The following is a 27702-nucleotide window of genomic DNA, read 5'->3' as shown; positions in this document are numbered from 1 at the left end:
AGTGATAATAATACTCGTGACTTCAACTTTCTTTAATACTATTCTCTGTTATAGTTAAAATTCAGTCATCCAGGTAAGTTTTTAAACTATTGTTTGAGTCATAAGAGCTCTCTTCGAACTTCAACAACATTTTCTTCATTACATAAAAGCACCACTCCTTATCTTAAAAATATTACTCCTTATTTTGTTCTCATGTCAGTAGTTACGACGATATTATAACTAAATTTACCGATACTTGATTTACGTCTATCCCTACTGCGTCCAGTAACTAATTTTCAACAAAAATTGTTTTCAAAATTAAACGTAAATTTTCAATGGTATTTTGATGGTGACTATGTAAACTAAAAAAATGCTTGCAAATACTTAACACTGACCGGTAGTGATACATTTAGTGTTAGTAATATAAAAAAACATGAATGTTCGTATTGCTTATACTTATCCACCAATTTAATTCTTTTCTACTACTACCGTGCCTACGTTTCAGTTCATTTTTTCTTATTACTCAAAGCAGCGTAACTGTTTGAACAATTGGGAGCTATCTGACTAGTTCTTTCTGTACAAAGTGCTGCGCGGTATTTAAGCCATAAGATATATAAGCTGCTTTGCTAATATTGTTCTACATTGGAACTAGCGGTCTAAGCAGTGGTATTTCGTGACATGTATTCTATTCGCGAAGATGACCTCTTAGCCAAAAGCAGAAGGCTTCTTTACCACACCCGTAATCTCGGCACCATTTTTATCTTTCAATCTTTCTCCACGGAAACCGCCAGGTGATACGCTGTATCAAGTCATGTAGTGCCTCTCATCCCTTTACCCTTTAACTTCCGCCTCGGCTATCGACTTTTAAAATTAGGAATTTGGTGTTTTCTTCGATGTGCTCAGTAGGGCCGGTTGCATGCAAATACTAGTGAATTGTTTTCGATCCGTAGCCTCCACCCGCGCTGTTAAATCGCCCTTACCTACAATAGCGGATATTGCTCCGCTGGCCGACCGTCTGCTTAATGTATGGATGCAGGCGATTACATACATGCGTGTCCTCGCAGAGTTAAGAAGAACGGAACTGTGTGCGCGATTTCAAAGCGCGGTATATTACGATGTCGTAAAGAAAATATAATTTCTTAAAACGCTACTGCTGCTGTTATAGAACCAGCCATTTGCCGGTGTCGTTCCCTTTCCCATTGCGCAGCTCAGCTGTTGTTGCGACTACTGCTTCCGTTTTACGATCGAGCGCTGCATGCCCGTCTCCTGCTCACCGTTAGCAGTTTGTGAGAACAGCCGACTGGTGCCAACTGCAACGACAACAACTATACAGCGTGCTCCTGCTGCTGCCGCAGACAATTAGCGCTGGAGCGAGAAGCGTCCTTGCCAATGCTCTAGGCCACGACTGTACCTTTCGCGCTGGCTGACCACGACAATCGTCTTCAAGATCAGTTCGTCAATTTGTCAGTCAGTTCGCGTCGTCAGTCACTCATATAACTCACTTGGGATCGTTAACTCTAGACTGTGGGGCGCGGAACGATCAGCAGCAGCACGGGCCGAGTAGTTGTATAAGTGCAGGTAATTGTTGCGTGGTGGTAAAGAAGCAGCGGCACTAGCAGCTGGAGCAGCAGAGTATTGAAGTGTGTAACCGCAGTGAACGAGTGCGGTACTCTCGAGAAGCCAATTTAGTTCAGTGTTTTGAGCAACGGGCGGTGGTGATTCTTGTTTCTCCAGGGAACGTTCGACAAATCTTCCTCAGAAAAAAGCAAACTTGAAAAACAACATTCCCCTCACAACTTAAACAGGTAGGATATTGAAGGGAAGGAGAATAACATAGAAACAGCTGTTCAACTGAAAAGAAACGAAGCATCTTATTGCGTCAAAATAGAGAGTTCCCGCTGCTCTTAAACATGTACTATCTGATAACGTTCATAAAAAAAGAAGCAGCAGAAAGCGATCGAGAATCAAGTTACGGTTAGATTTTTAGTAGTCGTAAGAGCAGAAATTGCTACTCCGTCTCGCCTTATGGCCGACGACCAGAAGACCTTTAATGAATCGACCAGTGGAGCGCCCATTAAGGGAAGTGCGTGATTAATGCGCAATAGCTCTTTATAGTTCGTCGATATCATTGTATAAGCTTACATATATATGGACAAGGCATACGGCAGCGATTGTATGAATAGTAATAATGCGAATCCAGTGAACAGCTCTACTCTATTTACGTAGATTTATTAAATCGTATGTAAATGGCAAATTGACGATGACACATGGGTATTATTGTGCCATGAAATAGACGGTATAGATCCACTGAAAGACTAAAGACAATGTAGTTAAGTCTACATGGCCAATTTAGACAGCAGTCGCCGCTTTACCCTTCGTATCTGTGTTCCAGTCTTTGCTGTTTGTGAAACGCCATCTAAAATTGTCGTTACAGAAACTAGTACTATTACATTATTCAACATGGTTATCGGCGCTCAATTGCAGGGTTAACATTACATATTACATAAGTGCTTCAAAATGTCATTGGAGTTATTTAGGTCCCGTAGCTGCACAAGCTTAGTTTTGCTATTAGTATTTATAGGAGTAGCAGCATTGGTAAAATGGACTGGGATAGATGCATTTTGTGGGTACTAAGATGTTCAGAACACCACATACCTATTAGGTGGCGGCCGCGCAGTGGTTCAAACAACGCTCATAGGTATAAATTGCTTAAAAGGACTAATTTATCACAAGTAAATTAGTAAATTAATGGCATGGTTACGTGCCTTTTAAGGGAGCGCTTAACGACAAGACTAAATCCAAAAAACTGGAAGCATTTTACCTGTTTGAGATTATCCCTCAGTAACTGCTGTCAGCTATTACTGTGCCTTTTGGAATAAATTGACTCTACAAGCAAGCCAAATTCTAGCCATTTAGCTTTTTTACATTCTCATGTTTAACTGAAAAGCATCATGGTCCATTCTGGTAAATTGACGTTAGAAAAACGTAGAAGAAAGAAGAGCCTTTGAGTTGGTTTGCTTACGATATATCGGAATGATACCAAGCGTTTCCAGAGATTCGCAGACACAATGCTTATTCACGTACATATTTAAAGGAAACGTTAGTTCAGGCTGAAAAACGGCATCGTTATATCAAGACGTATGAATGACAGGCTGTTTCAAGCTATACATGAAACACAAAACATAAGTCACAAAGGAAGGCTAATAGAAACGTCGGAATGCGGTTCTGTAGCAGCTATAAGGGCCATGGTCAAGCTCCACGTTGATGATATGGAACGCACAGCTTCTACTATTGTCCCTATAAGTTTCTATGAAGGCACGAACGGAGTTTAGGAACCAATATTCTTGTATCTAAACATGACATATAATTGAGTTATGTTTCCCTTGACGGTTAAACACTTCAATACATGCAGCACTTGCGCAAGGGATATGGAACTACATAGTAACCAAACCCAGTGCAACTGTCCATGCCAGTGGCCTAGTACTTGGTAATCCAACATTGTTCCATGTACTCTTTGAGCAAATGAAGACGCAGTATTCACGTAAAAGTTACTACAAGGACAAGTGGCTGAGTTGTCAAAAGCAATCGCAAGAACAATATATAACATTAATCATTCTAAGAGAAACTGATGCATTGCAGCTGACAGAGTATCGAATCGCGATAGCTAAACGAGAGGCTCCATGATATTGTGTGACAGTTTTCTCAGAACAACAAGTCATGCCCAGTATATTTTTAATATAGGATTTTTTAAACCAACGATATATTGAAATGACCTTGAAATGACCGAGAACTGACTAAAGTCTATTTATCGTATAACATATCCAGAGAAATGGCAGTTTCGTTCTCGAATACTAACATTATAATATGTCTCTATCTTGATTAAGCCATGATTTTGCAGAGCTAATGATTGTCCCTATAAAGAAAATCTAAGTATCAATAACAAGCATACATGGAAGGTGTGTTTCTTTAATTAACAAAATAAGTACTAAATGTTGTGTTGAAATATCGAAGAGTATGTTCAAGATTAGCTGAATCTGCTGGAAGTGTATTTCTTACTGGATTCCTATAATATAGTGTAACATTAATGTGCTTTATTTGAGGTTTTCGAACACCACTGTGAAATAGCAGCAAGTAGCTATTAAGAGTAGCATGACGCTAGAGTAAGTACGGAAAACCGCGTGGGAATCTACGTCTTCGCTTATAAACCCTTCTACATTCAGTCTCAATGACAGTCTTTTAGAACGATAGGTTTGATGGTCATCACAGCCGGCAGTCTCGTTTAGTTGGGGATAAGGCTTACATGCACATAGATATACACGCACAGACACTCACAGATCGAAATCGATTATTGAAAACGCCGTCGATACTAAGCGACAATATTACACGGAACAGAGCCTGCTATTGTTTAAATGTCTTATACTTTATTATGATTTTATACCACTTAGTGCTGGTAGAGATATCAGTATCGACATTTATGGCTACCGTATTGAGTGCGGGTATTTCTTATTTTCAGTTAATAAGTATTTCGAGTTTTATGTGAAGTATTTAGGCAGTTGAGCGTCGCTTTATACGGCTCTCCCTCAGTATGAAGTTGTTTTTCTCCGTAATTCAGCTAACGCATATTTTTTGCTTTAAAAAGTCGTACGGAAAGAGTTAGTCAATACGCGTGACGCAAAAAATGAACAACCTCCTTTACGATAAATGGGTTCCAATACTGTGATAAAAGTAGGCACGTTTCGGCACCATTAGAAAGAATACTATAGAATTGATGGACGTCCATCTAATTTTGGCGTATGGGATCACTGTTGATAATCAATCGAGGATTTTTGTATAAAACGGAATTTAGACCATGATCTTGAAAATAGTCTTAAAAACAAAAAATGTGCTGCATTTCAGAAAAAAGAAGACTAGTATATTAAACTTCCAAACTCCCCTATTCGAAACAAGATCTGAACCATAACCAAGCGGAACCTAAAAAATAACTACGATATTTTCACATACGAAAGTGCACACTGATCATCGTCGAGCACACAGCAAGAAAGAAGTGATTATCTATTAAGGGCCTTCGAAGATCTCTGTGAAGAAGGGAATCATTTTCATTTAAGAGAAAACGATACATTTATGCTGATGTCAGTACCGCCATGAAGAATACGGCATTATTTTTTCACTAGCGTTGTACGCCTTCAATGCTCGTTTGAAATATTTTTTTTCAAATGGATACGTTTAAGCCCATTTAACTCTTTAGTAAAAAATATTCTGTTCCTCATGACATGAAACAGATACTAATTTACTTGTTTGGCACAGGCTTGTCGATACGAACGTTTGGTTAACAGTGAGCAGAATGCAGTTGGCCTTCAAGTCGAAGAAAGCCAAAAACAGCATACCATGCAAAAAGGCCACACATTGTTGTTTATTTAAACAATATTTAATGTATAATCACTCGATAGCCAAAGATCTCATAATTGTCGGATCAATGCGTCTTTTACTGCGTCAATACTGCTCATCTTCTACCCGAACCTATGCAGCTTTAATTTTTGCTCTTTTTTTGATATGGGACCTCTAACCGTTTCTAAGACTCTGCGTTGTCAGTCAGATCATAAATACGTCTGTTCTACTAGGACTAAAGCTTTGCTGCCCTGTTGCTCAAAATGCGATGGGAACAACAGATGTTCTTGATTTCTAAATATCTTATTATTACTGTGTTCGCCCGCTTTGTCATTAAACTTTAAAATACGAGAAAGTGTTATAAATGATTTGGTACCGTACGAGGAACCTATATACCCATAGAGCAGTACATGTTAACCTTAACTATGACGCACTCCAGTGCTTTACAAGATGATTTTAAACTAAATTGCTTAAGTTCAGTAACAACATTTATTCAGCTTAAGCACACTTAAATTTCCTCCTATTGACATAGCTGTCTGCACCAATTACTTACATACTTTAATGCCCCGATTTGGGTCCAAAGGGTAGTAACATACTAAATTTCCTTTCTTTAACATAAAGATAGGAAATCACCACATTCGAAGCTATACACATCAAGTTCCATTGTATATTCCAAATGGCACCGCGTGCAGCTTGACAAGCTGATCGCCTAATCACCTAAAATAATATTATTGTAGCTCATCATCATCATATATTAAATGACGTTGACTCTAGCATTCCTGGTGAGAATAATTTCGGACAAAAATCCATTATAAGACAAATCGATTTTAAACCCTAAACAGAGCAAATGGGGTTAAAAACCTTTATTACTTAGGATCATCTTATTCTGAGCAAAATCATGTTGGTCTTCCGTCTTTTGCAGCTTAGGTTTTTTAAATTTTTCTGCCTAATGTTCTTAAAAGCAATAGGCTACGAAGGAAAATGAGTTCAAAAAAATTAGATGCCTATATTTCAAAGCAGAAAAGTTCCACTTGTAATTTTTAGTACAGAGCTCTTAAACAGGACTAACTCCAGTAAACAAAATTAAATCGCTGCTGAATGCCAAATAGAAAATACTATTCACTGACGTTTTATGTGAAATATGGGAAAACCGGTCCATTTTTTATCTTTATTCAAGATACACCTATCCCTTTACACGATCCCTGGCGTAATGGCAGTTGACATGTCTACTGTCTACAAGATCCCCATGCTGCCTAGACTGAAACTGCCAAACGCCGTCGGTTCGCGAAGTAGGTCGGTTATTATAGAACTATCTGTTGAGCGAACGCTTTAATCTTTCCGAATTTCTTGCTGGCAGTGTACGAATAGTCGGAAACATAAAGATGTAAGCCTCTCATGACTGTCCCCATCTCTAACGATTTCTACATGTTTTTTTTTGATCGCAAAAAAGTGCGGTGTATTTAGATACTTTTATATCTGTACTTCAGTATTTCAAAACCGTATACTGCTTTAAGCATACCGTATCACGTTTTGAGTAACAGTGATCGCTATTGGCGAACGTTTCCGTTTAATCGCCGGCAAAACGGTTAATGCAGGTGTTTTCATTAGAAATTATAAGTGACAACCAGTCTGCATATAGCCGTTTTCCAGGCAATGAGTCGTATGTATATATAAGTATCAATCTAATTGAATCACTTATTGTAAATCACTTACTGACTGTCGCGTTGCTTAGCTGTTTTGTGTTAATCTCTTTGGGATGCTTTTTATTAACTGACAAAGGTCTCCTATAACCAAATAAAACACTTCATCAATGCGTTCGCGCCTCTTGCTTGCATATGCCAGGAAAGCGCGCTAACAATAAAAATGATTACTTAATGCATAATGGTAGAATTATTTGAATGCCATATGTGGGGTTAGTATTAACACAAAATTCTGACGTGAATGGTGCGGCATAGTGACAGGTCAGTAAGTTTGAATACTACATTATAACAGAAGTGACCAAATCGTTTGCTAAATGCCCACATTGCAGTCGACAGCCAAGACTGTTCGGTAACTTTCCATATCGCCGATAAGTAAAATATGTTTCCTAAAATTAATATCGTACAGCGACGTGTCATAAGCGACACAGGTCAAATTGGCTGACAAGCGAATTGCAATCATTACATCTGACGAATGGTGGTTAACCTGTCGAGCGCATAATACATATATTTTTCCACCTATCACTCGAATTATGCATATTATGGGAATTATTATGGGAATTTCCCAATTATGAAAATTGGGAAAGGCCTCTCCTCACAAAAAAGCAAAAGGGCAAAAGTCAAAAAGTTAGCTTTAGAAGGACATCTATTATTATCTATATGGTGCTGTCAGGATAACTGCCGATGTTGCGAATTACTATCGAATAGCTATGATTAATTAGAAATTAAATTCGGAAGACATCGGTGTTTCTAAAAACTACACGGATTTATATCTCTGATCTCTGCGATGCGAAGAATGTATTAATTCATAATGCTAGTTTACCGCTTACTCCACGGCTTAATCGGTCTTCAAAAACTTCAACCATTGGCTCAGCATTGCGAGTGAATATTAGTCATCGGAAGCTGGAAGTGATTTAACGTTCATAGTAAACGATGTACGAACTCGTTCCTGGAAGCCCCTTCGAATGCGACCTCTAGCATCTAAAAGGGGATATAAAACCATCTATCAGGTTATGCATCGTTGTTACTTTTCTGGTAATGACATGTAACGAGGCCTCTAATTGATTGCACCGGACAGACGAATGTGAGGGCTCATGCCCTATATCTAATAAAATATACTGACTGTATTATATAGGGTTAAATTTCAGCATCAGCTTTTTCTTAAGTTACGTGAGGTGGTGAGGCAATAAAAGAAACTGACCTGACCCTGAAATATGCTAAGGGAGGTTGCTTTGATGTACACAATTTACCTTTGAGTACTATATAAATCTGATATCATGATAAAACTTCTCTAAACTAAACAAGTAACTGATTATAAGTAATGTAGAGAGATCATCGCTTATAAAGGGTACTGTAAATTATATTCATTATTATCTGTTGTTTGTGGCGAATGTCCTATAGAGTACTGAGGTCTTATGGTGGAATTTTTTTCAGGATGGAAAAGTTAAGTCAAACAATTTTTTTATTCTTTCTCCATGCAGCTTGAATGTGCTTATGCAGTAAATTATTTAGTATCACTAAATTTTCAATAGACGCTAAATCCAACAGCTGGGGACTATGAGTCATGGAAAGAAAAAACGAATGAATGCATATGCAAGGAAAGTTATTTCAAGTCTCTCACGAAGAGTAAGATACCATGCGTAACAACACGATAGCCCCGTAGGATATACCATATGATCATGCTGGGACACGCGAATTTCTTGTCCTTCTGAGATGTGTTGAAATCATTCAGTCGTGGCGTCGAATTGATGATTTTGTCTCCAATCTGTTTTATTTTTTACATATTTTTTACTTTAAACCAAATTACATAAGGAGTATAGATGTAAACATAACGTAGCTCATAGTTAAATGTGACATGCTTCACGTAACAATGTATGGACAAATAATAAAAAATATTTGCGCATGGGCACATATTTGTTGAAGCGCTTGATTATGTTTTTAATAATTTAAAAAGAGCAGTAACGTTTTATTTTTATGTAGACTATAGCTGTACTGGCAATAAATACTCTTGTGTGAAGAGCAGCTAATGATTTTGTAACGGTTAATGTTATAGAAACTAGTAATGACTGGAATGAAACTGTGGTATATCGCTAGAGCGAATTACTAGTGATATGCGCCTAAAGATATAATCACTAGGAAAGTTCTTCTCATTTGAAAAACATACAATTTTCATTTTTGAAGAATTACACTCTAATTTTCACATTAAAGTGGACATGTTTGCCGGTTTGCAAAGAACGCGAGTTTTCACTAGGAAACTAATTTCGCATCGTTTTTCTTTTACATGTACCATAGAAGCGATTACGTTTTTATTCACAGTTGGCCCTTCATAGTATCGTCGAACCAAGTTTGAGCGAGAGTTTTTCCACAAGATAACGCTGCACAATGAGAAAAACGCTGATTTATAGACGACATATTAACCAGAAGTAATACTCTTTCTGCTCGATTTCGACAGGTTTTTGCTACATTATAAGTTTATGTACCACCTCTGCTAAATGTTTCGAGTTTGAGGTCAAGGTAAGGCATTCTATCAAGCGGCTGGCAGTACAAAATGAAGTGTGTCTATGCCCTGATTCGAATCTAGACTACCAATTGTTCCCGAGATTTGCACGTAAATACGTTACCCATTAAGCTACCATGGGTACCATCCCTACTACCCCAAGCTTCTCTGATGCGTATGTTTCTTTTGTATATATTGAACGCAGGAAGGCCACTTGGTCAACATGGCATCTTCATCATCAAATGCACAAAACGAAGCGCCCACAGCTGGTAGAGTTCAAGAAGTTAAAACCGTTCGTGTCGCAAAATGGTATTTTGGCGGGGTCGCAGGATCTATGGCCGCTTGTGTTACGCATCCCCTGGACCTACTCAAGGTTCGCGACGGTCCTTTTGATTTGCTTTCGTATGAAAGGGTGTGAATTTGTCATCATTTTAATTTTGAATAAGTGCTGCCATCTATATTTATATTACTGATTATTTGAACAGATACCAACATTTCCTTTACAAAGTTGACTTGTCTAATAAACCTACGTTTATATATATACATTATCTATATGTAGGCCTTGTTTCAAAACTTATATTTAAATAAGACAGGATATCTCAAACAAAGCTTTTGCAGGTGATAAAATTGTCATTCCCAACGATCATAATTATCTAATATAGTCGCCATTCACCGCGATTAGCACCTCAATCTGGGGTTTAAACCGTTCGCTAGTCCTTTTTGAAATATCCCCTTTCTTAATCCGCGCATATTTTTTAAATACTAGTTGTACGTCAAACGATATTAAAAAGTCTAAACAGCTAGAGTATCGCTTAAATACTCTACATACAAAACTTTTAAGCGGAAATTAATTTTAAACTGACCGCAGGTCAAAAGTCCTAAAACTGCACAGGGTCTGAACTACAAAATTCATATTGTGTATCGGAAGTGGCTTTTCGAGGTAAACTTTTGAACCCTTTAAATTTTTCGTTTTATTTCATGAAAAATCTTTTTCAGAATTTTTAGAAGTCGCTGACAATAACGTAGACTATCCCTTTTGGGCAAAAAAGAAACTTTCCGTTTTTGTTGTTGTGCCGTCAGCAGGAAGAGATTAAATGATAGTTGATCTTTCTTTAAACTTGGGAAACGACGAGTTTATCAAGAAAGAACTGACGTTTGTCTTAAAGTAGGAGTAGGGAATGAATGCATTCCCTCTACGACAAGCAGCCCGTCTAAGGTTTTTAAGCCGCTGCATTTTCTTTACACACGTATATGGTTTTGCTATTCCTCGTAACCGCATCGTCTGCCACTTTGGTTCCCCGCAAATAAAAAGCTTTAGTAGATTAGCAACTCTGAGGAGCTTTGAGTGCATCGCAAAGTTATCCTTGATATACTTCATTGTCTATAGGATACTACCACTAAAGATCTCTATACATTTGGTTTTTCTACAGGTGATCTTACAAACCGAAGGCAAAGTATTGCAAACTAAAACGCCAGTAAGTATTAAAGCAAGTACCATGAATGTCATTCGCACTAGTGGTATTCGTGGTCTCTACAACGGCCTCTCTGCTTCGATACTACGACAGGTAAATAAACCCTGTGAACTTCCATAATTGAGCAAGAGCAAGATGGTTAAAATACGGGCACTTCTATATTCCTGTTTAAAAATCTATCACATAATACTGACCTATTTCATTAGCTCGGCCTGTCGAATACCTTGTGATAGCACAGGATAAAAACGATGTAGAAAAAAATCATTGAGAAGTTATATCAAATGAACAAGTGGTATTAAATAAAATTGAGATAAAAAATAAAAATTAAAAAACTATACATATTGGTGGTAGAATAACATTCATCTTTTCGATCTCAATGCGTACGTCCTATTTTTACAGTTAACATATTCAACAACACGATTTGGCATTTATGAAATTGCTAGAGCGAAAGTGGTCAAACCAGGCGAAAGTATGGCATTTTTGGAAAAGGTGGGCCTCGCAGCAGTTTCTGGTGCTGCAGGTGGTTTCATTGGAACTCCCGCTGATATGATCAACGTGAGAATGCAGAATGATATGAAGCTACCCCTTGCTGAACGCAGAAAGTTCGTAGCATTTCCACTCAAAAGCTATTCGTGCGGTACATTTAAAGTTTGTTATACTGTTGATTGTAAAAACGTTCTTTCTTGATTATGTAAAAGCATTTTTGACAATTGCTGGTTTCCTAGACTATATTTTTACAAACTTACTTTTCAGCTACAAGAATGCGTTCGACGGACTTTATCAAGTATTCCGCAAAGAAGGTATAACTAACTTATTTAATGGAGCTTCTATGGCTATCTCACGTGCAGTTTTTGTAACAATTGGGCAGATTTCGTTTTACGAGCAAGTCAAGCAGATGCTATTGGCCTCTCCGTTCTTCAACGATAACCTGGTAACCCATTTGTCATCGAGTTTTGCTGCGGTAAGGTCTATTTTAATACAACATAAAGTCACCTAGAAATCAAGAAAAGCTGTTTTTCTCTTTTTGTTATTGCTTATAACTGTTAAACTTTATTAGTTTTTGAACTCTATTTTTCGTTTTATCCGAAAGCTTGCTTTTCTCCTGTTTGTCATTATAGTTCTGACTAGAGATACGGTAGATGATGCTATTATCTTTCTTCCGTCTTCTTTCACATGCCTACACACTTTACAAGACTGTCAAATAAGATCATAAATCTGTTACCTAGTTTTGCGTCACCTCTCTTTGCTGTAGTAGATACCAAAAAATCCTTTACGGGGATCCGGAGCTGTACCTTAAACCAGCAAATATTTATTGCCATTGCAATGATATTTTCTATATATACGCAATAGATATTTATAGTTTCCTATAACCAAATTATTCATTTTAGGGCGCAATTGCCACGACGCTCACGCAACCTCTAGACGTGCTCAAAACACGTATAATGAACGCGACCTCAGGGCAATATACCAGCGTGATTGACTGTGTTATCCAGACTGCCCGCGAAGGACCTCACGCCTTCTATAAAGGATATATTCCTGCTTTTGTGAGATTAGGACCTCACACGATTCTCATGTGGATCTTCCTTGAGCAAATGCGACTTAACTTTGGTATTATTAAGAAAGTGGAATAGTGTGTAATCTACGTATCTGCAGGTCTGAACGTCTTACGGACAGCCTTCATGGATAAAAACTTCATATCCTGTGTCCCGGTCATTCGTGTGCGCGTACTTTTGTTGCGTCGAGGATATGACAAGCCAATAGAAACAAGTGCAATTAAATTTTTTTCTATCAAAAACAGATTTTTTTAAAAAGTACTGTTGATCGTTTTTTTGCGATAATTTACCTTATATAAGCTCCTACATAAAAAAAAATTAATAGCACCGTACAAATAGACAAGAGAAGTAATCCATAAACGTCATCGTAGAATCTGCGATCTTTATCTGTTCATTCACTTTCGCCAAGGCTAGGTATACACACCCGATCAACTTAAACAGTGTTATTGTTGCTTTATTTGTTAGCGTAATATATCACTGGTCTGGCACACAGCGCTGTTCAACCGGAGCTAAATTCGATTGTATGGAATAAGCTGAAATGTGACTTCGGCCACTGAAGACCTGGCCGTATAAACTAAACGTAGCTAAGTGTCTAAGACTGAGCTAACTGTGTGCACTTTATTTCTTGTGCTTCTTTGCCGTTCTCACCATTTGAGAGTTAACGAAAGTATCCAGAACATTCCATGTTTTTAAGCACCAACAAAGTTCACAGTGCCTTAGTATACTGTTTCCATCCCGCAATGGTCACTGTAGCTTTTTCCTTGCTAGATTTCCTTGATGTTTTTACAAAATAGGCAAATAGCAATCGATTTGTAAAAAATATATACAAAACAACTAAACAGACATATTTTCGACATTCCTTTTAAGATCAAAGATACAACTTTCTAGATTCGAATGTAAATAAATATAATAGATAAATATATATACATACCTACATTTTATCAACAATTTAGTTATCAACAATTTAGGAGTGGTCGTATGTGAAAAAGTGACTTGACCACAGTACGTAAATAATCTGTATCATGGTAAAACGTCTCCGTTTTGACCGCATCGATCACCTTCCCAAATATTGATACAATGTTTATATCCCTTCCATTATCGTATCGAACACATTATGTACACCTTAATAATTTTTATAACATTATTACTATCTTTTATCTACTGTTTTTGACAATGGTCTAACTAGTTCCCGAATATAATTTACGCAGTATATTCTTGTCTGCCAAAGTTTTAGAATTAAGCCTGTATACACCTAGATGTCGTTACTTGTATGGTTATTACATGTAAGGTTAAATATCGCTACTCAGTATGTAAAAAACATGTAGAACAATATAACCTATATGTTCTTAGCGTCCCTAACATGCCCAAGATAAATTTGTAATTAAGGCTGCCTGTAAGGATACGTCTGCATAACAAAAATAAGTCAGAATTCTTAGTATGACATTTTTCACCAACTTTATTGAAAGTTTATTTTATATAATACCCGCTTATATATTTTATAAGCCCTAAGTGAGTGTACGGTGCTTGAGACAAGCTGAGAATAATGTGAATTGTATTACCTTTCCTTTCAAAATGTTTACTCTCGCTGTCTTTTCCTTCACATAACTCTAATAATTTAACAAACCATTGTACTACCTTTATCTGAACTTCACGCTTTAGGCTGTCCAGACACCAACTGGTCTCTTAAAGATAAACCAACGCATAAAACTGACAATATTATTGTATTATAAATGGTTGTGTTGAGTTTAACCGAAATAGCATGAAATTATTTAAAATAAATATTTTTGTTGTGCTGTTGCTTAAAGAAAAGACGAGATTATATAAACGTGTCTCATCGACAGGTTGTTTAAATCAGTGAGGTAGCGTTTGATGTTATAGAAGATCATAAAGATAGTAGTAAATAGGAATGTTTAGTGGGTTTTCTTAGACCTAATGTTGATGAATGAGAATGATATTGATAAACCAATGAGGTACAAATAAAGACAAAAAAATCGCAGTAGTAGTAGTCGTTGTTTTGTGCGCATTCTAAAGTCCTCCACAAAAACGAAGGCATATGTTATTATTAAATTTGCTGTAATTGTATCCTAAAAATATTTTTAAGAAAATGCTGAAATAATGGAAATGATAATGAGTTGTTGCAAATGTGGACAGTTCGAAGGGATATATATATATAATATATATATATATATATATTAGTACAACTAAATACTTCCTCGAGTTCTGTTGTTACATCGGGGGGTTGTCGACAAAGATTTCACGCTTTGGCCTTAAACCAATTTCCACTGTTGATGTTAATACGTGCATGGTTAAATAGGAATACGCCTGACACAGTGATAACGTTTGACACCTTATTGCCTATGATAGTCTCCGTATATCCACTGATTGATCCGTATCTATCTTTTTTTCTTATTTTTGTATCAGCACACAAATGCACATAAATTTTCAGTGTTTATGTTTCTTTGTCTGTTTATCGTTGCACTCTATATACACATGTTTTGTCAATCCAAATTTACTTTTTCATGCTGTTCAGGATTTCCAACTCCAGGTCTGTCTCCCGATAACACGACAACGCGTTGTTTAAGGTTTAATCACATAACAATATACAAATAATATGAGGTAAGCCACGGAGACAGACAATGTTTTTTTTTTTTGAAAATACATATATATAATGATGGACGTATTCCGATGCGGAGTACAGTTCACTGCTTTAATATACTTGCTTGACTCGACTTGTCCAAGTATTTATTTGCTTTATTTTCAACAATGAAACAAAACTAAATACATCCACCTGGTAATAGAAGCGAACGCTCAATCAAAGACGTTAAATAGTTTGTTGTTTTCTACTCTGTCTTCAAGACTTAATTTACAACACGTAATCATTTCTGTTTTTTTCAGAAATTTAGGTTGACTATTGGCCTTTATAAACTTAATGCTAGGAATTATGTTGACTCATCTGATGTTTACAAATGAGCAGGCGAGATGACTGTGCATGACCCTACTTCGGGTAATTTCAATGAAAGGGCCTGACTAACATTAATATTCCTTTAGTCAACTGAATTTGCAGGTTGTGCTGTGCGTACAACCTCCATTTTTAGTCTTCACTGAATGTGATCTATTATTGTTCATCACATGTATGAAATACCGTTCGTTCTTTTTTCGCCAACGTAACTAAACTAACAGGCTAAAAGTATAAGGCCTAGGTTACTGAGTTCTTGCTACGCCTCGGCTCATGGTTGCCTTCGTTATAATCATTCGATATGATCATTCGTCTGAAACTATTGGGTTATAATGTCTGCCATACCTTCTAACAGCGCCACTGTAGACTTTTCCGTCCAATGAGTAGAATGGGCTGCTACAGATCTAATGGGCCGAGCCTTCTTTCTCCTTCTGCGAGAAATACTTGCATTGCCCGGTACACTAAGTAGGCTCCCAACTGTTTTCGCTGCCGTGTTGTCCACGTGTCGGCTATGCCGTAGAACTCTCCCCGCTTCGCGTTCGTTAAGAGCCTGCATACAAAGTAAGAGAAAATTAACGTTAATTAAAGTTATTTTTCGTTTTTTATTTAGCGGTTGTCAGTAAACCTAAATAAGGTCAGTGGCTTCCTACAGGTTGAACCAGCCCACGGACGCTTGTAATAATAAAACTTACTGGCTTGGATACTGTTTATTATCCATATGGTTTGAAGAAAAAAGCTGGAAAAATTAGGATAACGTTTGGCACTGCAGAGGTCTGTAATAAGATTGTGATTCAAGTTCTAGTAATTTTTAGTACACAATAGTACACAGTAGTTTTTGGTAATGTGGATTACGCTTCCATAAGTCGATATAAATATTTAAGTACTGGTGTCAGAAACTGTTAATTTTTTTTTAATGCTACTAAATGTCCGTCATTTAAGCCTACCATGCTAACAATAATGAAGAGTTTAAGCATGTCATTTGTCCATCCCGTCACTACTTCAGTTATCAGTCGTATATTATAAGGGTGTAAAAAAATACAATTCAGTATAATGGACATTTCATTCAAGATGGTGACGACGGTTAAATTTCTATGCGTACCTATTGATGCCCAGGGCCTCAATCATGGCAGCTTCACGCGTATACGCCTCGACGGGGATGACGTTCTGGAAAATATGTAGAGAGATCACACCGTGACCTTGCCCCCATATTTTTAAAATTCGCTTTATCTTATCCCCAATTTTCGGCGCAGTTGCGAATCTTTGCGGTGTCGCTAACGCGTTACCGCCAAGAACTGCTAACTTGTCGCGCGCGTCCAAAGCTTCGTAGAGATGTGCAAATGGTCGGGATCGCTTGCCCTTACCCACATAGAAAACTGCCTTCACGAACGTTTCCATCTGTGGATAGAAGTAATGAAGCAGGCTAAGTACCAACTCGCAGAACAACCGTTTTCGGATCTAACAAAAATGTATATAAAACGGAGTTTTGATGTCTAAATAAGAATTAAGTATATTACTTTATATATAGAATATTTTAACTCACCCAGATTCACGAAAAGACGAATTCGATTCATGAGAGAGAAAGAGCGGAAGCGGATTTACGGAAATCATTGAATACTAACTACGATGTCTTTGCCCGCTGTCACCGATAAAAGACAACAAAACCGCCTACAAAACACCCTGTGATAATCAACTAAACAGAGATGAACATCCTAAGCTATGTTAAATAGTGGTCTAGATAAGACAGACTTGTATCTTGAGAGACTTCTCGTACCTGTTCAGGTAGGCTCATGTGAGTTGCTCTGTCCGGTAGGTTTAGAGTAACACTAGAATCAAGCAAGAGGTAAGTGAATGCTGTTTTGGCTGAACCTTCTCTCCAACGTTGACCCTGCTTCAAGAAAGACTCCTCCATCTGAGACTCCAAATTGCTGTACACCTCGAACACTTGTCCGAATTTCACGCAAAGCATATGCAATTCGGGAGGTAAAACTGAACGAAGTTGAGAAGGCGGTGGTGTTGCTACGTTCGCCTGCTGCAGTCGATGTAGTTGACGGAGGTACACCTGTAAATGCAGATTAACGCACATACATACACATATGAGAACATTGTAGTTTCAGGCATAACTTCATTTCTGTTTATGCAGCTTACAAAACGTATCTAATGGGTATCATTTGATTGTTCAAATACCCATGAAATGTTTATGTTTCACAAGATGAGCATCCCTAAAAAACTTACAGACAGCATTTTAAATCACGTTCATTCATTAAAAAATCATTCCAACGATTTGTTTAGCAACGATTTTTTCTCTTTTTCTGAAATCTTACTGCACGAGTTTGACGGTTCACTGGTCCTGGATTTTCGCCGAAGTCAACAAGACGTTGGCGCACTTCATCATTGGAGAGTTTGACCAGTTCAGGTGGAATAGCTTGCGATGGTGACGCTTGAATAGCATTGGGTGGCAATTGGGATCGCTTTGTGCCATAATGTTCCTCGCGAAGCATGAGGCCAGATTCGAGATCGCGGTGAATCACCTCACAACAATTGATCTGGCCCTCATCGTGTTCACCTTGGTATACGAACGACATAATTAAAGTTTGCAATAAAACCCGACAACCTATAAGAATTATCTGAGCTGGGCGTAGACTATAAGAAAATAAATTGCTAATGCTTCGCACATCGATAGACAATTAATTGTGACACTCGGTTACAATTTATGAGGCTACCCAAGCCTGAACAGACGACTCTATCTATAGGACGTCTGTATTCCAGTTTTCCAAATATACCTGTTTTTACGTGTGGTAATGTCACCTACCTCGACAGTGTTGGCCATGCGCAACAGCCGATCGAAATGTACCATCTGACAGAACTGATTCTACACCGTGCGGTGTAATCGCCAGACGCACGTCATTACCCAGTCGAAGATGGGCTAGTTGGTGTCGATAAATGGAGCGAGTGGCATCATTAATTGGACCTGGGTTCATTCCGAGAGTGAAAAGCTGTTGGAACAGCTCGTCATCGCTGAGACACTGTCCATTGCAGATCAAAAGGTGTATGTTGAAGTGAACCCAAAGCACAAATGTTTGAAGCACGAAATCTCGTTAGCTACATAGTTGCTATACTCTACCGAGATCACAACATCAGAATTTATATATATCACTACTGCCATTAAAAACTATGCTTTAAAAATTAAGGTAGCATATATAGACGACAATTCTACTAGATTAATCGCAGGAGAAAGTTCTGACCAAAAGTGGCCATTCAATTATTTTTTAGAAGCTACGTAACTAAACAACATTTATAATTCTGGTACTAAGAACGCCAAAATATTGAAAGAGGTCGATTAAGCTAAAAATAGATTAAACTCTGACAACCTATTGTTAATTAAAAGACCGAAGCTTGAAGAGAGGGAGCTTAGTGTAGCATAATGCAAGTTCTAAGGGAAACCAAAAAGGATCAATCTGTACTACTACCAAAAACATATTATAGTTTGGAAGATGGAAACAGTCTTGCAGGTGAGGGGAGACGTACAGCCCATTCCCTACGTTGTCTTCAAAAAGACTCCAGTTATCGTACATTACCATTATCATAAAATCTTATTGAAGCGGGGTTGTACACGTAATAAAAAAAGTAATATGAAAAGCGTGATATCGAACTCACTTTAGATGAGATATATAGTGTTTCATATATATATAATATAAATGTTCATTTATTACCAACGTCGATAGTCTATATTTCAGTGTGCTAGATTTCATAACGAGCCCATGAAATTCATAGTGTCTTGTCATGTATGTTTTCTGTATGCCACATTTATGTTTTTTTCGTTTTTCTTAAGTGTATTTAAACTAATATTACGTACCTGAATATTATCTGGTAGAGGAGTCCTCAATGACGAAGCAACACTTCTCTTACTCAATGGATTATCTAAAATTTTAGAAACAAAATATTAGTTTCCCAGCCTAATATAGACATTTACTCCTTTAAATATGTCTCTTTTCAGTATAAATTATTCAAGGAAAAGTCTTATCGTACGTAACAGACATTTGTATTAAATCATCGGCTAGGGTAAATAATTTTCGACAAAAAACTCTCCAATTTAAAGCGCATTTTTTGGCTTAAATGGCTATAATTTCTGTTATTCTATGCAATCAAAATGGGGCTTGCGATGTATAACCAAATTGCTATATTCAGCAATGATAATATATTTTTATGCTTATGCTGGTCGGCGCGCTACCTAAGTAAACAAATGCTAAGGGCTTCTAATTATAAGACATGATTAGGTACTCATATATGGAGGTACTCAGAAAAATTAAATAACGTTAAGTGTCTTTAAGTCAGCTGCTACGGTCAAGACCGCTCATCAAATATATTTTATGTGCATATGTCATCGCGGATGAAAGAATATGGGTAAAGAAAACGTCATACTAGACACAAACTGAGACACTGGATACAATCTTCCCTAAAAGACACACGATGAAGGATATCTTACAAGGTAACGCACTCTAAAACTTTATTAGAATATGATTGGATGCGCTTTGGTTACGGCTACTTTTTTGAGTTTATCGAAATTCACAGTTTGATCAAGGGGAGCTTAAAACCTCCTTTTAACTTTGAATTGGTTCTTCCGATCAGCTTCATACTGGCGTTAATTACCTAAATCTTCAGCCATTTCCCCACAATTTACTCGGTTTTTTCAAGGTTGCAAGCACCTACTCGCTGCTCCAGAAAGAATTTGATTGTACTGGCACTACTTTCTGGTTCCTCGCTTAAACCATTTGCCAATGTAATATGTAGGTGACAATTTATTATAAAGATTTGGTTTTTTTCCTGTCAGTTTTAAACTCGACTCCACACAGATGTTCCAAATTATGCAAAGATCAAAATAAACTCCTGAACGTCGATTGATGGTTTAAATTTTCCATTAGATATACGCACTCGCTTATGACAACTAAGCAGCGCTGGCGATCCGATAACTTGCAGAAACATTAGGTAGTTTTTTCTTCGTCATATACGTCGACCAAAAATATTTTCTCTAATGTTTTCTTCTATATAAAATGCATTCCGGCGATGAAATTATGGTTCTTGACTTAGATGTGCCTAATGAATCAAGACCTTCCGTCTTGATGGTAAGTGTTTGCAGCCAACACATCTGTGGCATTCTGTTCTGGGTCATGAACACCTCAAAGTATCTTGAGATAACGATATTTTGCGGTACGCTTTCGTGCTGAATAGAAGCCGAAACTTGTGAACAATAACGAGAAATTGATCACAACCCTTAACACGAATCGATGCGTAATAAAGAGAGCTAGTTAGCTTCAAGCATGCGAATAGCAGATCAATCGACGAAGAGACGAGTTCATGCAACGTGTGCAACGAGAATTTACGTGGAACAGTCCAATTGTAGGAAACCACGGCACTGAAGGATTTGCCCAACTCACCGAAGGTGATGTCGTCGGTAAATAGACTCGACGAATACCGAGTTATGTTTTGGCCGCGTTCTACAAGTTGTTGAGTTGGCTTAGCACTTGCTAGTAAATCACCAGCATCATTATCATGAACATTGACATCCGGGTGCCTCGTCTGGTCAACATCTGCTGTCCAGTTAAGATTCTCCAGCTCAGCTGATCCACACGACTCTTCCGATGCGGCGGTTTTGGCTGACTCGAAACTCGTGTCTTCGCCGTCTGATTTAAATTGTCCATCGGATTTTGAATCGATAGCCTCTTTATTCGGCTCATTTTTCAGATCGTGCTCTTTTCCTGTGCAGGTTGGCTCGATTCGTGACGGTGACTTCTTTTCAGGACTTAGATAAGCTTCAATTCGAAAATACATGTTAAATAAAGCCAGGCTGTGTAGTAAATTCTAAACACGTGTATTAACGCATAGTGAAATTGTATTACACGCACTGTGTAAAAGACATTTCAGCCAGGAAGAAGCCAGTTCTGCGTCTTACAACGTTAATAAGAAAGGCTCACAAATAAGTGAAAAGAAGGAACATACTTAAATGTGTGGTTACTTTTTAAAACAAAACTATTATTGATATATAGAAGGTTCATGTTGCTCTGGCATGCTCAAAGCTTTTCTCTGGTATATAATAAATATAACTTACCGAGTATCCCAGCAGCGACCCTTTCCAATCCACCCCTCAGTCCAGACATTAAATCGACTTTTTTGCATTCCAGATCGTTTTCGATAACATGATCCCTTACCGGTGTCTTATCGTTATCTGTTGGTTTGTCATCAGCACTATCATTTTTAAGGGATTCTCGGAAACTGATGTTGTCTGCGAGCCTTCTGCGAACCCGTGTCGCCCTCAACGGCGTGGCTCCTATCTCTGGTGAATTCTCAATAGACCCAAGTGGATTTCGCACTGACAAATATAATTCAGATGGAGGCGAAGTAGCTGCCAGATCCGATGCATCTAACAGACTTGCCTGTAAACTAGCCTCTTGACAGAATGCACAGTTCAGCGTATCTATAACCAAAAAGGTGAAAAAAACGGTACCAATTAAAACACAGGAAATCGTTTGTTTACATAGAGCAGAACTTACCACAATGACAACTTAATCATAATTCGTTGTTTGAATGGAGCATCAATTTATCTCAAGCTAATTACATTTTTTCTGCATACTGCTTGTTTTTGAAAAATTTATAGAAACGTCCACCATTCTGCCACGCTACATTGACCTATTCAAAATAAGTGTGAGAAAATATTTGAAATCGCTCTTACCGATAGAGGCACTACTTATTGATGCGCCACCATTGTAACTTTCAAAGCTTGTCGTATACGGATCTTCCCTTTTAGTATCGTGTACTTCGGCAGCCATCGATGTGCGATTATGAATACTGGGCATAGCACTTTCGGAGCGTTCAGCTATCGTTGACAAACGGCGATGTTTCTCACAGATTCCAGATACGGTGCTTAGCTCTAAAAGCTGTAAATCTCGTTGCAATTTCATAACCCGGTCAAGGAGCTGAAACCAGAAAATGATTAATATTTCTGCTGTATTTGCCAGCGATAACAGTTCTTGCTGAGGTTTACAAGTCTGCTCTAAACATATGATCTGCTTCCTCATAAAGAATACTCGTAAAGAATTATCATAAGAGACTTACATTCAATATAACATGTTCGACCGCAAATCAGCCTGTAAATCTTTTACTACGCTGACTGCTGCAGAAGCTTATAGTCTAACTGTGTGATTTTCGTCTCTCATATTTCGATTTCTCGTGTTTTGCTCCGTTTGCTTTTAGCCCATCGATAGCATGAAAAGCAGATGATAGGAAACTAACCTCAATGCAGTTCTTATGATTGGAAGCTTGAGCAGCTTCGAAAACGGTTTGACCGGCAACGTCTACTTCCATCGGGCTCCCGCCATAGTCAAGCAGCACTTCCAGTGCTGCTACATATCCTTCTCGTGCGGCCAGGTGCAGCGCCGTCTGATGATCTTGATACGAAAAGTAATTCGGATTTGCCTCTAACTGAAGAAGTTCTTCGATAAACTTTTAAAAAGAAAAAAAACGGTAGGTCAGAAAATACTATTATTCGTTAATAAGGTCAGATGCAGTTGTTCCATAAAACCATCAGCAAAAACGGCTTCAAGCTCTGCAAAGATACTTAATTTGCTACAAACAATACTCAAATTATCATTAAAGGCGTACCAGAGTTGACGACATGAAAAACATATACGCCTCTTAACGTATTTGTTTTCCCTGAAATAATTTTGGGTTATCTAAAGCTAACCGTAAGCATCTAATTCATGGAAGATACAATCAGGCCTCCTACGTGCTGTAAAAAAGTAATAGAAAAGTAAATCACGTCTCGACAAGGCGTGTGACGCCCACAATATACATGTCTAAGAAATCGATTTCAATAAATCCAATCAAAACCGAAAAAATTCAACAAGCATCACGTTTTCAAAATTAATCAACCATTTCGCAAAGAAATATCTATATGCACATGTGTGTACTGTTGTAATCCTAACTCACCCATAATGGCGCACGACATTTCACAGCGTGGTACAACAGGCTCCCTTCAGCGGTCAAGTATTCGACGCTACGTCCAGCACCGACGATTTTTCGTAAGGTAACGGAGTCGCTAGCCTTGACTGCAGCCTCGAGACGTGCGAAAGTCACAAGATCCGTCGATCTAATGGAATCGATTAGCATTAGTAAATGCGTTTGATTTGATTATTGACAAGCGTAAAAAGCGTAGCGTGAATAGTGAAAAGCGTATGCTAACTTATTTTACGCTCTCGTTCTATGTTCTTTGATGTCTAAAAGATTCTGTAAGATACGACTGTTAACAGTGTGCACCTTGACATACATTGCAGAAATAGAGGCGCATGATGTTATAACAAAAAATTGCTTAGAAGCAAATTGATCGGTAATAACATAACTGCTTAATCAGTTCGTTGTAATAGAAAAGAAAAATAGAAAGAAAAAAGAACACGATAAGAGACCGTTGCATATTATTTATCTACTAAGCTGTCATCGCTAAATATCTCAAATTATTTTTGCCATAATGGCATGCATAAAAAGCGGGTAGTTATTAAGCCGAAAAGTGACGTTATATATCAAAAATAAACAAGATACGAGCAGAACCAACTCATTAAACTATGATGAGCAATGCAACTTTTTATCTGAAAACGTACTGGTGATACCATCAGCAAGCCATTTTGAAAAATTGCCGAAGTACCTGTAGCTCCATTACATAGATTGACTCAGCTTAGATTAATCCAATAAACTTTTTTAAATAAAGTTGTAAGTTCTTAAAACTGTAAGTTCACAAATCAGTGCGGCTTTGTGGTTACAATTCTGATGATTAAATAGATAATAGTAATTATTATTACTAGAAATACTGCAGCCAGACCATTGGAAATTATGAAACGCTTTAAAACGAGCCTTAATGTACCATATTGTACTCAACGACCAACTCAATAACAGCCATATAATTTCAAGTGATGCATGGTCCAAAGTTATGGTGTATGCTAAAACTCTTAGGAATTGAAAATTCGAAAATAAGTTCAGTATTATTCAAGACATCTTTATTCCGATAAGAAAAAGAAGGAGTAATATAAACTGAGAGAGGATTCGTAAATCTTTATTTTGCCGACATTGTTCAGCTCAACACTATTTAAACCATCGAAAAACACAGTTGCCGAACAGCGGGAATACATTTAATAAAAAAAATAAAGGAAAAACAATGAAATGTGACTCGCTTTGCAAGACCAATGCCAAGTATTAATTACAGTGTTTAAAACATATTTGCATAATCAATGACAACTTAATGGGCGTTCATAAAAATAGTTTTTTTTTAAGTGCGTACCAAAGAGTAAAATTCTTAGTGAAATTTATGGTAAGCTTTCTACAGGCTAACCGGACTGCAGACGAACCATTTTTCGGAACGCTTACCCTAACAAGAAGCGGATTGTTCACGGAACGGCTAAAATAATAAAAGACGAGAGATTAGCAGAGGGAGCACGTTTCAATTCTTGAAACAAGTTTTAACAACCGATCAGTTGAGCCAAATAAACTGTCAGTCGGTTGCTGTTTCAGCGATGCTATTCGAGTTGAGTGGTCAAATCTCACCTGATCTCATTAGTTGTATCCTTTGTACGCTGCTCCAATTGTTTGTTTAGCGTTACTCGACACAATGAAGACAACATCGTCGCAAGATCTTAATTCTGTACGTAGCAAGACATTCAGAGCTGTCCACTTCACAATCTATTTCAATGACGGTAGTTCTTCTCCCATCTTCTCATAACGCACGCAACAGCTCGCGGTTGTTTACATATTTGAATTGCTATTGCAGACGACTCTGCCCCGCCGCCTTTTCTTCCTTCAAAATCGGCGCCCAATTCAAATTAGCTTAACTTGCTAATATCCAGTTGAAGTATATAACGCATACTCTTGGAGGTTGTTCAATTGCTGGTAGCATTCGAATAGGGACAGGTTTCTGGAGTCGTTACTACCTGCGATACGAAGAAATAAAAATGCACCAAGTGGGTGTGGGCTTCGAAATTAAATGTTCTGTACTAGTAGTAACGGACTGAAGTTCTTCAATATGGGTTATAACCCACCCAGTAAAAAAAGCAAGTCAATGAGTAAAAGTATTGCATGCTAAAAACTCCGTTTTTTTTTTTTTTTTTTGACCGTGGACGACTTAAGGGTCGTAGCGTGGGACCATAGGCACGCAAAACTCCGTATAGGCCTAGCATATTGTTGAACGTACTTCAAATAGTCAACTAATACACGAATTCACTAATACTCACTCAATAAAACACCTTGACAGAATAGGCACTACAGTAGTCATCTTTTGATTATTTAATGATCACCGACAATTTTTAGGGCTGCTCTTAGGTAGTATGCACTTTGATGTATTTCTAGTACATGTCTGGGAGAGTACGTGCTTTATTAAGGTATCTTCATACCTACTCATAAGCTGATCACACCTATTTAATATTTCGGTATTGTCGTTAAGCAGTTCTAATTATATCTACCATTATCAATATGGAGTCAATCATATATATCTCATTGTAATACCATGTTACATTGATAAGTAAGTGATAAGCTTCTAATTCTATCGAAGCTTTCTGCGGTGTGGCAGCTTCTAACTGAACCAAATTGCAGCCAACTGTAAAGAGCCTCGAATATATTCATTTTGATGCATGCTTAATGCCTTCTTTCTTATAGATGTTGAAGTTAACTTAGTTTACATAAACAATCTTAGCCAATTAATGTATAAGTAAATGTACAATTCAATGTTTGATTGAAATAAAAAAAATTGTAATATATTTTTCATCCTATAGTATGCTTATAACACAGTGTTATGGAAAATATAAAAATTATATTAGAGTGCTTCTGTTTTAAATTTGTTTGCTATTGTAAGAATTTGCACATAATCTGCTATGTTAGGAAATGTGCAATAAAAATTTTCCAGCTCTCAAAAGACTATTCTATTCACCTTCTGTATTAAGATAACAGAGTTTATTCTATGTGCGCGAAAAACCTTAAATTTGCAATTTTTTTTAGCCAACTTGTGCTAACATGTTTCCAAGACACGCTGTTAGACTGTCGACGGCATTAACGGAATAATCAAGAGGTATGTATTGTTCAAAATAGAAGAAATATTTTTTTTTGGTCCAAGGTCATTCCAAGTATGTTTAGACTATAAGGGCCAGTCAAGCATTGCGTTTATGTACCTATGTTAATGATACCTTGTTAGAAACACAGAAAGTGCCTAATGCAGAAGACTAAACGTTTATATTTTGCATGATTAATATAAATGTAACCAATCAGTAACCAATAGTTTTCCTCCAGTTAAAGAATGGCTGTATAGTTAATGACTATTAAATGGTGACTGACATAATATTCAATTTCATGCAGTACCTATCCGGGATACGTTTAGGAGATTAAAATTATCTAAATCAGCAGTTAAAAAAAGAACAGATTACAGTTTGACAGGTATCTTCTGTTGCTGGACAAGTTCAATGGCTTTATGCGAATCAAACTTCAATTTCATAGTGTTATCAAAATTTAGCTAGGTCACAATAATGAAAATGCAGTTTTGTTTTCCGGAACCACGTACTACCTAAGTTGTTCACATTCAAACCATTACGACATCCGGTGGGTCGGCCTTCCCCTGCACTGTAAATCGTTAGATTCTGATTCCGTGTAGAAGAAATGTCTGTCGTGTTGGCTTCTTATTGATCGCAACCTGCTCCAGTGGGGACCATAACATTCAGCTAAATAAGTCGACCAAAATAATCTGCGCTATAGTCGCGAATTCAACACTCCGTTGCCACACACTACAATCGTCCCTTTTCGTAAGGTAGGTGCCTGAAACATTCCAAGCGTACATTATGGATAGCTATAATAGCAAGTCTATTATATAATCGTTTCTGTGTTCGGAACATTCCTAAAAAGAACTTCTTCATACTACTTTTACATTTCCGTTAATTCATCTTTTTTTTTAGTTTTAGTAATTGTAAAGGAAACGTTGAATTTGTACGTGTTATTCAAAAAACACGGCATACAATATGACATTACCTAGTGAAAAGGGGACAAAGGAAAGCTTTACACTTAACAGAAATGGAACCAGCACGATAATAAATTCTGATCGTTGAATCAATGTTTGAGATAAAAGTTCACAAGTCCAAAAGGAGTTTGC

At 37.5% G+C, this 27702-nt stretch overlaps 2 protein-coding genes across 3 annotated transcripts; one reads left to right on the top strand and one right to left on the bottom strand.

Annotated features, from left to right (window-relative positions):
* Window positions 1-1027: 1027 nt before the first annotated feature.
* Window positions 1028-14585, top strand: Dic1 (Dicarboxylate carrier 1). Its single transcript, XM_022855777.2, has 6 exons — window positions 1028-1784; window positions 9764-9931; window positions 10989-11123; window positions 11430-11632; window positions 11784-11991; window positions 12419-14585. The coding sequence occupies exons 2-6, from the start codon at window positions 9782-9784 to the stop codon at window positions 12659-12661; spliced, it is 939 nt and encodes a 312-aa protein (XP_022711512.1). The 5' UTR covers window positions 1028-1784; window positions 9764-9781; the 3' UTR covers window positions 12662-14585.
* LOC111273810 (uncharacterized) lies at window positions 14013-25332 on the bottom strand. Of its 2 annotated transcripts, XM_022855775.2 has the most exons (12): window positions 25122-25332; window positions 23520-23679; window positions 22824-23033; window positions 22264-22507; window positions 21643-22008; window positions 20972-21346; window positions 19393-19457; window positions 18349-18562; window positions 17861-18102; window positions 17311-17598; window positions 16639-16934; window positions 14013-16089 (listed from the first exon to the last, which is right to left on the bottom strand). In XM_022855775.2, the coding sequence occupies exons 1-12, from the start codon at window positions 25196-25198 to the stop codon at window positions 15936-15938; spliced, it is 2691 nt and encodes an 896-aa protein (XP_022711510.1). In that variant the 5' UTR covers window positions 25199-25332; the 3' UTR covers window positions 14013-15935. The 2 variants fall into 2 exon arrangements, with proteins under 2 accessions (XP_022711510.1, XP_086829769.1); XM_086973643.1 differs by lacking the exon at window positions 20972-21346.
* Window positions 25333-27702: the final 2370 nt, after the last annotated feature.

This window comes from Varroa jacobsoni, unplaced genomic scaffold (genome assembly GCF_002532875.2).
Source record: "Varroa jacobsoni isolate VJ856 unplaced genomic scaffold, vjacob_1.0 scaffold_228, whole genome shotgun sequence".
Taxonomy (NCBI): Eukaryota; Metazoa; Arthropoda; class Arachnida; order Mesostigmata; family Varroidae; genus Varroa; species Varroa jacobsoni.
Note: the sequence above shows the minus strand (reverse complement) of the source record. Positions and strands in the feature narration are given on the sequence as shown.